The sequence below is a fragment of the Pituophis catenifer genome, unplaced genomic scaffold, assembly GCF_029215685.1.
Source record: "Pituophis catenifer annectens isolate HBS135680 unplaced genomic scaffold, rPitCat1.0.hap2 SCAF_7, whole genome shotgun sequence".
NCBI lineage: Eukaryota > Metazoa > Chordata > Lepidosauria > Squamata > Colubridae > Pituophis > Pituophis catenifer.
Window position 1 is genome coordinate 9,888,636 of NW_027256887.1, and position 14,239 is coordinate 9,902,874.

Genomic DNA, 14,239 nt, shown 5'->3' on the forward strand with positions numbered 1-14,239 from the left:
ATTTGAACCTATCATTTATGCCTCACGTGAGAACTCTGGGCTGATTTGTTCTAGCATACATTTGTTTCCTTGGCTGTCCACGATATTCTTGGGATTGTCTTCCAACACCAAAGTCCAGAGTCTTCCTCTTCTGCTTCTTTAAAGTCCAATGTTCACTCCCGTGGATTGTGAGAGAGAATATCATGCTTGCATTGTTCTGATTTTTGTAGGTAGATACAAGGTAGTCCTCGATTTACGACCACAACTGAGCCCAAACGTTCTGTTGCTAAGTAAGACATTGGTTAAGTGGGTTGTGCCCCATTTCACGACCTTTCTTGGCACAGTTGTTAAGTGAATCATTGCCGCTAATAATTTAGTGATATGGTTGTTAAGTGAATCTGACTTCCCCATTGATTTTGCTTGTCAAGAAGGTAGCCAAAGGGGATCACATGATCTTGGGACACAGCAACAACGGTCATAAGTATGAACCAAATGCCAAGCATCTGAATTTTGATCACATGACCATGGGGATACCACAAAGGTTGTAAATGTGAAAAATGGTCGTAAGTCATTTTTTTCAGTGCTGTTGTAACTTTGAACGGTCACTAAATAAACTGTTGTAAGTTGAGGTCTACCTGTACACATCTCAGCAATTGAATATTTTTTTCCGAAGCTTTCATGGCTGCTCTACGGAGTGCTGGTCTCCAGCATATTTCTTGTCTGCTTGTTCCTTCACTGTGGATGGTTGAGCCTAACGGGCAGATATTGTCTGCCATTTCAGTATCATCATTGCCGATTCTAAGGCTGGTTTATCTAGTTGGATTCTCACATTTTATTACCTCGCTACAAAATAGTGAAACGCTGAACATCTCAAGATTAGTCTGAACGAAATATTCTAATTCAATCCGTGCTTTGCTTGAATTAATAGCCTTATCAAACGTACATGTTAGTTATAATTAATGATTGTAATTGCCAGGGTTATGAAGAACCAGGATGATTCATTCTATAAATGGATAGTTACACATTTAATACAAAGAAGTTCCTGGGAGTTAATGGGAGAATGCTGAAAAACAATGGAGTAAATTCAGTTAAGTCGAAGGAAAAGGAAGAATTTTGATTTTAGAATCTTATTTCATCTGTTTTTTGTTTTTTTTTAGCTAAGCCCTTGATCAGTAGACAGATACCTGTTAAAGAGTGGCTTATGCACTTCAGTAAGATACTCTGGAATTATTTCTTAGATCCCAGTCCAAATCTCTTTGAAATATTGGATTTTTGCCTGGTTAATATATGAAATTAAGGGCTTTATTACAAGCCTTTCAGACAGTAAAACACCCAGACAGGAAATACTGTCTCCAGAAATAGTCCTTTTTCTCATTAGTGGAGCAAAACAGTAGTTTAAACTTTCCTGACTAATGGAAAAATCTGTTTAAGACACTATCTCTCAAAGTAGTAGTGACCCGGATCCAATCATCTATTCCAAGTTGCATATCTGAGCAAATCAAGATGCATGGAAGAAATATATTTCAGTATAGTCTCAAAATAAGGTCGCTGTAGGAAAAATTAAAAATGCAGTAACGCGACTCCTGGGTTATCTTGCCAAGAAGGAGTTAATCATGCCAAGCCTTATGCAACTTTTATGAATCTGGTGATGGCTTTTGTCTCAACAGATAGAAATAGGCTGTAGCAAAAGTTCTACCATCCTTGTTGTTCATCCTGATTTTTCTCACTGTCATTTTATGTATAGATATTTCCCCCTTCATTTGACTCTGATTATTTTGTATTCAGCAACGGTGCCCTCTATGTTAGGGACAAAGGAAAGGACCTCTTCATCGTTTTAAGACAAAATCATGTTGACACAAGATGACGTGGTTCCTAACTGTCCCAGACACAAACCGTTTAAGCTCTGAAGTTTCACCAAACTTGGAATAATGTCCACAAAGAACCTGTTAACCAATGTCATCCTTGTAATATGATTCTGTCTGGGTGCAATTTCAGCTTCCTCGGTCTTGCATTCTAAGTCAGCTGCGCTTTCCGAAGATTGTTTTTCAGAGCGGTTGCCTCATATACAGCATGTTAATTTGGATTTAATTGAGTCATACCTCTGTGGCCAGGTTGGTGGACAAGTTGGACCTCATTAGGAACAGAAAGAATTGTTGCACTAGCTTAATCTGAGCCACCACCTGATACTTCAGGTGCAAAGCTGCCTTGGTAGTACAGTGGTTTAATGCACCCTGTTATTAACACAGCTGCCTGCAATTTCTGCAGGTTCGAATCTTACCAGGCTCAAGGTTGACTCAGCCTTCCATCCTTTCTAAGGTAGGTTAAATGAGGACCCAGTTTGTGGGGGCAATAAGCTGACTTTGTATAAATATACAAAAGTATGAAGGCTATTGCTTAACGCATTGTAAGCCGCCCTGAGTCTCTGGAGAAGGGCGGCATATAAATCAAATTAAAAAAAAAAAAGCTGAATCCAAAACCTACTCCAGCCTGTGAACCTTATAATTTTAAAATGTTGGTCTTAAATTAATTTTTATATTTTAATGTTAATTTTATACATTTTTGTACGTTGATTAGAGACATGAAATACAAGCAAACAAACTTGTGTTTTCCAAGGTACTACCACCACCACATCCAAAAGAGATTGAAAGGGTACTCTGTTTCCAAAGGATACTTGATCTCTGATCAGGATCAGTTCTCTGCGGTCCTCTTCTTTTGCCCTCAATCGTTCCCAGCATTAGGCAGTTCAGTTAACATGAATGAATTAGTGTTGTCTCCTTTCAGAATGTTGTTTGTGAGTTTCCAGTTTAGCTAATAATCCTACAATCCTCAGAGGGATCCTTTCTAGGTAAACCAGACCAGGAAGTCAACAGCACAGGGAGACTAAAACTATTTCATTTGGCTATAATAAGAGAGGTTTGCCCTGTTGCAATGTATGGCTGTGAAAGTTGGACCATAAGGAAGGCTGAGCATCAATAAATTGAGGCCTTTGAACGATGGTGCTGGAGAAGACTCCTGCGAGTCCCTTGGACTGCAAGGCGATGCAACCGGTCAGTCCTAGAGGAGATCAACCCTGACTGCTCTTTAGAAGGCCAGATCCTGAAGATGAAACTCAAAATACTTTGGCCACCTAATGAGAAGGAAGGACTCCCTGGAGAAGAGCCTAATACTGGGAACGATTGAGGGCAAAAGAAGAGGACCGCAGAGAACAAGATGGCTAGATGGAGTCACAGAAGCAGTCGGTGTGAGCAGGATTTTAAGGAACAGCTTGAGGAGGAAGGAGAGGAGACTTGAGAGGACCAAGAAACAAAGGAAGAAAAGACTTCTTTGTTCCTGAACTATTATTTGCAAATAAATCCCAGCTCTTTTATTAAGCTTTATAATTCCAGAATGCAGGCTACCGTATTTTGCTTATAACTCAGTTTCTGCATAGGATACAACTGGGTTGGGCAGTTGTGACTGATTTTGTGAGGTCTCCCCTGAAAATACTTGCTTATATTTAATTGTTTCAGCAAAATAGTATTCTCTTTTAATGGTTCTTTTCATTTCCTGGCTTTGTGGAAAATTGTACAATGACTTAAAAGTTCAGGCTGTGTGCATGAATGCATGGATTTATTTAATTTAATTTATTCAACCCCAAGGCCTGGGAGAGCAGCCAGGTCTTTAAGGCTTTCTAGAATGTCAGGAGGGCGGTAGCCAGATGGGGGAATCTCATTCCAGAGGGCAGGCAGCATGACAGAGAAGATGTGTTTCCGGGCTCCCAATAGGAGACTTTGCTTTATTGAAGGGATCCAGAGTGACCCAACTCGGTTGGATCAAACTGGCTTAGCTGAAGCCACAGGAGATAGGTCCGTGATGGCGAACCTATGGCACACGTGCCGCAGGTGGCACACGCACCTTCTCTGGGGGCATGTGAGCCATCGCCCCAGTTTAGGTCTGCGCATGCACGTGTGCCTCCCAGTAGCCAGCTGGTTGTCGGGTCTCTGTCACTCATGTGTGGGGGGGCCATGTGTGCATGGGGGGGTGAGGCACATGCACAGAGGACATGCGCGCATTGCATTTTGGGGGTTCAGGCACGTGCTTTGGGCACTTGGTCCGGAAAAGGTTAGCCATCACTGAGATAGGTGGTCCCTCAAGTCACCAGGCCATAGGCAATCTAGAACTCCATAGCTCATTAATAGCACCTTGAATTGCATCCAGAAGCATATTAATAACCAGTTCAAATTGCAAAGCAGAGATGGTACATGGGCATACCAGGGCACACCAATTACTGCCCGCACCGCTTCATTTTGGACCAGTTGAAGTTTCTCAGTGGTCTTAAAGTGAAGCTCCGTAGAGACCACATTTCAGAAGTCAAGTCTTGAAGCGACATAGGGCCTGACGGCTCCTGATCTAGGAAGGAACGCAACTGGTACACCAGGCAAAGTTTTGCAAAGGTTTTCCCGGCCACAGTTGCAACCTGCTCATTAAGCAGGGGCTATAAGTCCAGCAATATACCCAGATCGAGCACCATTCTTGAACGGGGAAGTGCGCCCTGATGGCTAACTCTGCCCACAGTCTGGAATTCAGTCCTGAGGTTGACTTAGCTCTCCATCCTCCCAAGGTCGGTAAAATGAGGATCCAGATTGTTGGGGAGCAATTTGCTAACGTTTGTCAACTGCCCAGATTGTGTTGTTAAAGCACTGTGGGGTGGTATATAAATTTTAAATGTTGTTGCTATTGCTATTCCATCCAAGGCTAAAGACGGAACATCCTGGGTTCTGGATGGCTGTAAATCCATAGCTACTACCATAGGATTGAATCAGAGATAGTTCTTCCCCATAGATAATTCGTACAATATGTAGACACTAAGATGGGGCCTACTTATTTATTTGCTGAAATGGTGCCATAATTCAACAGAAATGATATGCAGTAATCTAATTTCCCAGAAGAAAAGAGAATTATCAGAATACTGACTGAAAAAGAAGTCATGAACTTCGGACACTGGGTTTGCTTTGCCAAGGTTTTCTTTTTTCTCAGAGAGAACAAGTGCATTTTTCAAATAGTTGTTTGACAATACTGAATTCCAGAAGGACTGAAATGCAGGGCTTATGTTTTGCCTGCTAAAGAAGAAGAATCAATTAATTCTCGTTTCACCTTGCAGGAACATCCCTAATGAATAGTTAAATGTATTCCTGGTGGAAATTAAATTCAATTTATAGTCTCTGGGGAAACATTCTTCCTAATGCGATGAGTGTTTTTGCATTCTCTGTACTGTATGTTGGAGAACAGAATAATTCAGGAGCTGTTCACCATTTACTGGTAAACTCTTTCTGAATATTTGCAGTCAGATAGTTCTGATTAGAACACATTAGTGTTTGAGAGGGGAAAAATTAAAGCAACTTCTGTTTGGAGATATAACAATAGTAGGGATTTATATGTTTTAAAATAATATACATTTTAAAAAGTCCAGTAGAATGCAGTACAAAACACAATTTAAATAAAGAAGTTTTTAAAGTATTCTGTATTCCTAACTCAGAGCACTTAAGATTAATAATTGATTATTTCAGTTACGTCTAGCACTAGTCCATGTTTTTCTCTTATTATTAAAACTGGAGCAGGGGTGAAATGTAAAATTTGTTACTACCGGTTCTGTGGGCATGGTTTGGTGTGGGGGAGGTAATGTGACTGGGTGGGCGTGGCCAACTTTTTTTTTTAAACTTTTCAAAGCATTTTTTCTAATGCTTTAAAAGCTTCTGCCGATCAGGCAACTCAACTGGGATCGACAGAGAAGCTTTTTAAAAAATACCTCTCTGCCAATCCCAGCTGAGTTGCCTGATGGCAGAAAGGTATTTTTTAAAAAGCCTCTCTGACGATCCCAGCTGAGTTGCCTGATGGCAGAGAGGTATTTTTTAAAAAATACCTCTCTGCCGATCAGGCAACTCAGCTGGGATTGTCAGAGACTTTTCAAAGCATTTTTTAACCACCTCTTCAGCCAAGAGGTTGCAGAAAAAAAGGCTTTGAAAAGCCTCTGATGATCCCAGCTGAGCCGCGCGATCATCAGAGGCTTTTTTTTTTAACTTTTAAAAGCATTTTTTCGTTGGAAGAGATGGTAGAAAAAATGCTTTTAAAAGTAAAAAAAAAAAGCCTCTGATGATCGTGCAGCTCAGCTGGGCATGGGGGGGGGGTCAGGGATTTTTGCTACTGGTTCTCCGAACCGCCCGCCACCATCACTACCGGATCGGGCGATCCACTCCAAACCAGGAGCATTTCATCCCTGAACTGGAGGCTAAAACATACAAAAAATGGTTGCTGGAATTGGGTATGTCTAGTTTGATGAAAAGAAGGATCAGGGGAGACATGATAGCAGTGTTCCAATATCTCAGGGGCTGCCACAAAGAAGAGGGAGCCCAGCTATTCTCCAAAGCACCTGAAGGCAGGACAAGAAGCAATGGATGGAAACTAATCAAGGAGAGAAGCATCTTAGAACTAAGGAAAAATTTCCTGATAGTTAGAACAATTAATCAGTGGAACAACTTGCCTCCAGAAGTTGTGGATGCTCCAACGCTGGAAGTTTTTAAGAAGAAATTGGACAACCATTTGTCTGAAATGGTATAAGGTTTCCTGCCTGAGTAGAAGACCTCCAAGGTCCCTTCCGTTATTCTATTCTGTTCTATTCCATTCCACTCCACGCCACTCCACTCCACTCCACTCCACTCCACTCCACTCCACTCCACAGTTGGCTTATAAGTAGAAGAATGTAGCAGGTTCTTAGCATTAAAATGTGTCTGAAATACCATCATTTCAGGCACATTGTTGCACAGACTTAAATTCAGAACTCAGCATGGTTTATTTGCAAATAAGCATTGGTACAATTTGTGCTGTTCCTAACATGGAAGGGAGAATGCGTTTGACTGGGTGAAATCTTTAATATTTCTTGAAATCTACTTAAATGATCGCCATCAGAATCTCATAATTATTGTCCCTTTTAAAACACAATGTCCCACAGCATGATTTCTTTCCGGTGTAATTGAGTATGTCTGTTCTAATGGCCATCATCTTTTCTGTATATCCAAGTAGTCCTCGGTTTACGATCATTTGTTTAGTCATTTTTTGAAATTAATAGTGGCACTGAAAAAAGTGACATGACTGGTTGTCACACTTACGACCATTGCAGCACCGCCATAGTTATGTGATCAAAATTCAAGCACTTGGCAACTGGCATCTATTTATGATGGTTGCAGCATCCTGAGGTTGTGATTACAATTTGCAGTCTTCTAACAAACTGAATGGGGGAAACTGGTCTTGCTTAATGATGGCCTGATTCAATTAACAACTGCATTTATTCATTTAACAACCAGGGCAAAAAAAGATCATAAAAGCGGGTGCAACTCACTTAACAACCTCCTTGCTTAAGCGATGAAAATTCTGGTTTTTAAGTTGAGGACAACTTTATCTAATGCAAACAGTCTGCTGAATGGAGCTTTCTTTTGAGCAGTCTAGAAGTCTGTTTTTTGAACCCATTCTGGGAAATCCTCCTGTGGCAGATGCAGCGGGAATGCTTGTGGGAATTAATTTATATGGTGGTGGGAAAAAGCTTGCTGTCCTGATTAGGTTATGCAGTCTTGTGGCATTGCAAGCCAACAGATGCCCTCTGTTAAGAAACAGATCAGTGTACAAGTAGACACTGTTAAAGAATTATTGTGTCTACTTGTACACTGATCTGTTTCGCCTTCTCTACTGTACAAATTACATTAAACAAAATGTTAAGACATAAATGGTGAAATGTTCCATCAAGATCATGAATGAACTCTTTGAGTTCATTCAGGGGCTAATATTCTGAAAATAATTTTAAGACTTAAATGGTGAAATGTTCCATCAGACTCACCAATTAACTCTTTGAATTCATTCAGGGGCTAATATTCTGAAAATAATTCCATCACATTTAATGTTCCATCAGACTCGTGGATTAACTCTTGAAGTTCATTCAGTGTCTAATATTCTACTTGAAAATTAAGTAAAAGGAAGGCAATCAGGCCTCTCAGCTGTTTCAAGGGAGAAAAGATGCAAACTGCAAATTTCACAGTTCCATCCTGATTTCAAGAGGGTGGGCAGGGAAGATTAGAGAAGGATATAAAATGCTGGCCTTTTCTAGATCCAGGGAGATAATTTATGGTGTAATACACTTCTTTATTTATTTCCAGGCAAGCTGTGATTAAAGGATCCCTGCCACATCCATTTGCTCTGACGTTATTTGGTGACACCCTATATTGGACGGATTGGACAACTCGCTCCATCCTGGCCTGCAACAAATACACTGGACAGAACCTGCGTGAAATACATTCCAACATCTTTTCTCCCATGGATATCCATGTCTTCAGCCAACAGCGGCAGCCCAGTGGTGAGTCTTTCTTGCTGTCCCCAGAATGCCCAATGTGGAAATTCTCATTCATTTTGTAAGTTTTTCAGACTGTCACACGTACAGTTTATACAACATAGGTACCTAGCCACTGTGCTTATTTTTGGGGGCGGGGGTGGGCGGATTAGGCAATATTTTTGTGGTTGAAGAAATTGAATAGTAAACAGAAGAAATTGAAGACTTAAAAAGAAAAAGAACAAAGGAAATATAGCTAAATTTAATGCATGTTAAGTGTAGTTCATTTTGTTTGCCAGACAGAAAGATCAAATGCCTTAGTCTTACATCCTATGACTGTTGCAGTATTCCCATAGTCACGCAATCAACATTCAGACGCTTGGCAACTGGCATGTATTTATGATGGTTGCAGTGTCCCGGGGGTCACATGATCACCATTTGCCACTTTATTTGTTTGTTTAATCCGTTTGCTGCCCATCTCCTAGCGAACGACTGGGCGGATTCTGATAAATTCAGTGGGTGAAACCAGATTTGGCTTAATGGTGTTATTCACCTAACAGCTGCAATGATTTGCTTAACAAATGGCAAAAAAAAAAAAAAAGATGATAAAATTAGGCATGATTGCCTTAACCACCTTGCTTAGCGACATAAATTCTGGTTCCAATTGTGGTCATAAGTCGAGGATTATCTGAAAAAAAGGGTTTAGACAAACCATATAAAGAAATATGACCATGTAAATTTACTTATTGGAAGATTTGAAAATTCCAGGGAAAACTTTAAAAGTTTACTTATGGCCTGTTCACAAATGCACAAGAGACTCTCTCTTCCCAAGTGGCACTACTGACTATTGAGTCCTTCCTGAAGGAACCTTTTCTGTTCGTTCTGAAGGCATCTTCTCTCTTAGTTGGTCTCCAAGAGTAGAGATGACTGTGGTTCAACCTATATTTATAGGAAGCCAGAGAGAGCAAATTTTTCCATGGACTACACTGTCCTACACTGTTCTAGTAGGGCTTTCCATTTTCCTTTACACATGCATGTACAGATCCACTGTACATAAATATCCACCCCTGCAGTTCAGATACTGCATTTAACTGTCAGGCCTGCAGTAGTGGTGAAATCCAATTTTTTTTTACTACTGGTTCTGTGGGCATGGCTTGGTAGGTGTGGTGTGGCTTGGTGAGCATGGCAGGAGAAGGATACTGCAAAATCCCCATTCCCACCCCACTGGGGGGCCAGCCAGAGGTGGTATTTGCCGGTTCTCCAAACTACTCAAAATTTCCGCTACCAGTTCTCCAGAACCTGTTAGAACCTGCTGGATTTCACCCCTGGCCTGCAGGCCTGCCACATTTACTACTGTGGGAAATTGGGAGGGGGGATTGTATAGAGCATGAGCAATATATAGTTATAATAACATTCCTTTCTCAGAGAGTCAAGGACATCTTGCCCTGCACCTGGAGGGTTGGAACTGGGAGGTATCTCCAGTTGGGACGGTCTTTGGATTGGACCATGTGATGGACATGTGGGTGCTGGGCAGGGACTTGGACTTTCCTTTGGGTGGGGAAAACCTGGAAGCTTCAGATTCGGATTTTCCCAGGTGTGTCAATATGACATCTCTAATAAAATGGAACTTTGAGGAACTTCAAGTCTTCTTTCGTTGCGAGTGTTACTTGGAACCCTGACATTAATGTTGTCTGCCTTGAATTGCTTTGGAGGGTATTCAACACCCATATTCATTTTATCTTTCACACTTTTCCCCTCTTTATAAGGCAGGTTTGCGACTAACAGGGAAAACTGTTCTGTGCTTTTTGTATTTGACAGCTCCAAACCCATGCAGGAATAATAATGGTGGCTGTTCCCATCTGTGTTTGATGTCTCCCATCAAGCCCTTTTATCGGTGTGCCTGTCCCACAGGTGTGAAACTCCTTGAGAATAAGAAGACTTGCAAAGATGGTAAGTTGGGCATCAGCACCAAACAGGGATGTCAAAACGGTCAGGGAGATGGTTGCGGCCAGGTGATGAAAGCCCCATCCCCTTTTTTATATGCATCACATTACACCTGCCACCAAAGTAATCCAACGGGAAGATTTAATATTCATTTAATTTATATCCCGCCTTTATTGTTCTTTTGTAAGAAAACTCAAGGTGGCAAACATAATTGTGCTGAACCGCTCCATCATACATACACATAACCGTGGTTTAATGGGTTTATTAATATGCCCCAACAGTTCCCCTTCACCAAAAAACCAGAAATATCCCAATTAAGTCCAGCCACCAGCAGACCAATGCTAGTCCATAGAGCGATGGCCAATGAGTCCACAAGGCACCTGAAAGTTTTCCAATCAAAATAAAGCCACCAGACAAAATTAAATCCACAATAGTAAGAAGGTTCATAAGGCACAGTCCAAGTGACGGTGTCAATCCAAAGCAAGGCAGGAATCACAACAACCAGAAAACACACAGCTAGGGAATGAAGACCTTATTATTCCCAGCATCACCTCCTTCTGTCTGCTGTGTTAAATAGCAAAGCTGCTGGTGCAGCCCATCAAGAAGAACAAGGCTGCCTCCTCATGAGTGATCTGGCTGATCTTCTCTGCTTCTGCCTTTTCTCTGCCTTCCGTGTTCTTGGATCAGGTGCAGAAGGCAGTTCCTCTTCCTCATCCCTGACTGGCTGCAGCTGCTTGCTTTCCCCATTTGATGCCTCAGGGCTGTCCTGCTGCAACTGTGCTTCAGCCAAATCACTCTCAGATGGCTACTTAGAGCCATTGACCAACTCCCCTCCTAACGTTCCAGGAACTGGTTCATCCTCTCACCACCACCACCCGTCCCAGCTGACATCTGAAGAGGTATCTGGGGAAGCATCCGGGGGAGTGATCACACTAATACTCCTTTCTCTTCCGATTTTCCCCACAACAACCACCTGGTGGGATGGGGTGGGTTTGAGAGAGAGTGACTAGCCCAAGGTCACCCAGTTGGCTTTCATGACTAAGGTAGGACTAGAACTCACATCCTTCCGGTTTCTAACCTGATGCCGTAAGCCAGTGATGGCTAACCTTTTCCGGACCGAGTGCCCAAAGGGCGCGGCCAAACCCCCAAAATGCAATGCACGCGCACCCCGTGCATGCACACACGCCCCACGCATGCACGGCAGAGACCCAACAACCAGCTGGCCAGCGGGAGGCGCGTGCATGCGCGGCAGACCTGAACTGGGGCGACGGCTGGCATGCCCACAGAGAGGGCACTGCATGCCACCTGTGGCATGCATGCCATATGTTCGCCATCACGGCCTTAAGTAAACCAGATTGGCTCCTAATAATATATGAATGCCCATGGTAATTTTCCCTGACTAGGAATGGCCATTGGTGATGAATTGGCCAAAATTAGTAAAAAATAAAATTAAATTAAAAAATCCTCTCTTATCAAAGTTTGATGAAGCAGGATTTGGAAAAGGCATTTTCTCTGCATGGCATCTCATCTGTTATTCAGTTGCCCATAGAACACAACTTTGAGAATTAAAACTGTGGTTCATTCAACTTTTCCCCTTTATGCCACTTCCCAATCAAGTCAATAAACCTCATTTTTAAGTGGTTAAAAACAAAAAGAGGAAATGGAAGAAAGTAAGCCCAGCTGTGCAGTGCTGAGTTTTAACTTTTTCCTCAGGGGAAAAAAAAAATACATGTCTGCGATCCATCAACCCCTTCACTGTTGTAATTGTATCAACAAAAAAATTTCTTTCCCAAGCTGAATAAAAATCAAGGAAAAGATGTATTAGTGATAAATTACTTGGAACAAATATTTTCTGCAAGGGATCAAACATGCCCATTTTAACACAGTAATTCAAACCACGCAGGCTCTCAAGATAGTCAAACTTTTTCTCTGCAACGTGTGTGAAATACTGTGTGGAATTTATAACATTTATACTACTTGGCCCTGATGGAGAATCTGTGCAGTGAAGGTGAAATCTGGCTGACCTCACTAGTGTAGTTTCCATGACGACTAATTTTTCGGGGAGGCAGGGAGTCCTCACAATTTATAGCAGAGAGAAACCTTTTTGTAAGTCTCTCGTTTTTAATTCACTCCTTGAAGGCCCAGTTGCCCTTTGCTTCCTATTTCCAGCAATTCCAAAAATCTTTAGGGAAAACTTTTTTTTAAGGAAATTGCATAAAATTAAATCTGCGGTTAAATGATTTTTTATGGCTGATATCACTGTCGGGCCACTTAAGTTCAGTGTCTGCCTGCTTTCGAAACAACCCTTAAGCATGAATGTGGATCAGAAACTCTCTTTTCTACAATTTAAGTGCCAAAATAATCCTAGAGAGCAAAGAGCCAGCCAACGTAGAGAGAGAAGGGAAAAAAGGGCTCGCTGGTAAGATGATCTTATGGTGGCTTACAGAGTTGTCTTAAAAATGTTTGTGGTGTGTAAAACACTCCCTGATATTGGTCATGCCATTCATATGTGGCTGTGGCTTTTTTTTTTCCTGGTATGATACAATCGTGACTGAAGAATCAGTCGGTTTGGCTTTTGAAAGAACATGCATATCCTTGGCATAATCTGTATATGATTTCCTCCATTGCTAGAGTAAACACAAATTTCTATGGCTAAGCAAGACAGTTGTTAAGTGAGTTTTGCCCGGTTTCACAACCTTTTCTTGCCACTGGTTGTTAAGTGAATCACTGCGATTGTTAAATAAATAAGTAACCCCATTGTTATGTGAATCTAGTTTCCCCGTTGACTTTGCTTGTCAAAGGGTCGCAAAAGCTGATCACACGACCTCAGGACAGATGAAGCAGTTGCCAAGCATCTGGATTTTGATCACGTGCCCATGGGGATGCTGCAACGGTCATAAGTGTGAAAACGATCATAAATCACTTTTTTCAGTGCTGTTGTAATTTTGAGTGGTCACTAAATAAATGGTTATAAGTTGAGGACTACCTATAGTTCCAGAGGCCCTCAAATACATGTATAGGGTTGTCTTCTCCATTCAACAGATTGGCCCACTTTCTCTAGCAGTGAAATTCTGAAGTACTTGCACCGCCATGACGGAGAGCTACCCAAAGTATCTTCATCTTTTTTTTTTTTTTTTTTTTTTTAATTTTGATTTATATGCCGCCCTTCTCCAGAGACTCAGGGCGGCTTACAATGTGCTCAGCAATAGCCTTCATACTTTTGTATATTTTATACAAAGTCAGCTTATTGCCCCCACAAACTGGGTCCTCATTTAACCTACCTTAGAAAGGATGGAAGGCTGAGTCAACCTTGAGCCTTGGAGAGATTCGAACCAGCAGTAAATTACAGGCAGCTGTGTTAATAACAGGGTGCTTTAAACCACTGTAGTACCAAGGCTCTTTATCTTATCCTATATTTCTTTGTTCCTCCTTGTGTGGCTTTTATCAATCAGATCTAAGTTCATCTAACATCAGAAAAACCTGCCTGAAGTTAACTTTCATTCCCCAAAAGATGGACATTCCTTAGTTCTGCCCCATCCTGAGCTCAAACTAAACTAAATTATATGGATTCATATAATACACTAACCTCTGCTAAGGAAACAGAATGGATGGGGCCATTGAAGAAGCTATTCCCAAGTAGTTATAAAATTGTCTTGTTCACACGATCTCGTAAGTAGTGTCTGAATCCTTCTGCTCAGAAGAGGGCCATGTGCTCTTCTACACCAGGGGTCCTCAAACTACACCCCATGGGCCGGATACGGCCTTCCCAAGCCATTAATCCGGCCCACGCAGGACCACACGGCTGCCCCGCTCACATTGCCCCGCCTACCCGCCATCCACCTTCTGGAGGCCAAAAACGGGCTCATTTTTGGCCTCCCTATCCTCCAGAGACAGAGAGAGAAAGGGACACACACACACACACACACACAGAGAGAGAGAGAGAGAGAGAGAAGTCCCTCATACACA

The 14,239-nt window shown here is 41.9% G+C and overlaps 1 protein-coding gene across 5 annotated transcripts in view; it reads left to right on the forward strand.

Annotated features, from left to right (window-relative positions):
* The window catches only part of LRP6 (LDL receptor related protein 6), a 72,287-nt gene that overhangs the window by 17,597 nt on the left and 40,451 nt on the right, over positions 1-14,239 (forward strand). For all 5 annotated transcript variants that reach the window (XM_070948064.1, XM_070948065.1, XM_070948067.1 and 2 more), the window contains 2 exons: positions 8,160-8,356; positions 10,148-10,279. In XM_070948064.1, the coding sequence (XP_070804165.1) occupies positions 8,160-8,356; positions 10,148-10,279 (329 nt within the window). The remainder of the gene's footprint in view (positions 1-8,159; positions 8,357-10,147; positions 10,280-14,239) is intronic.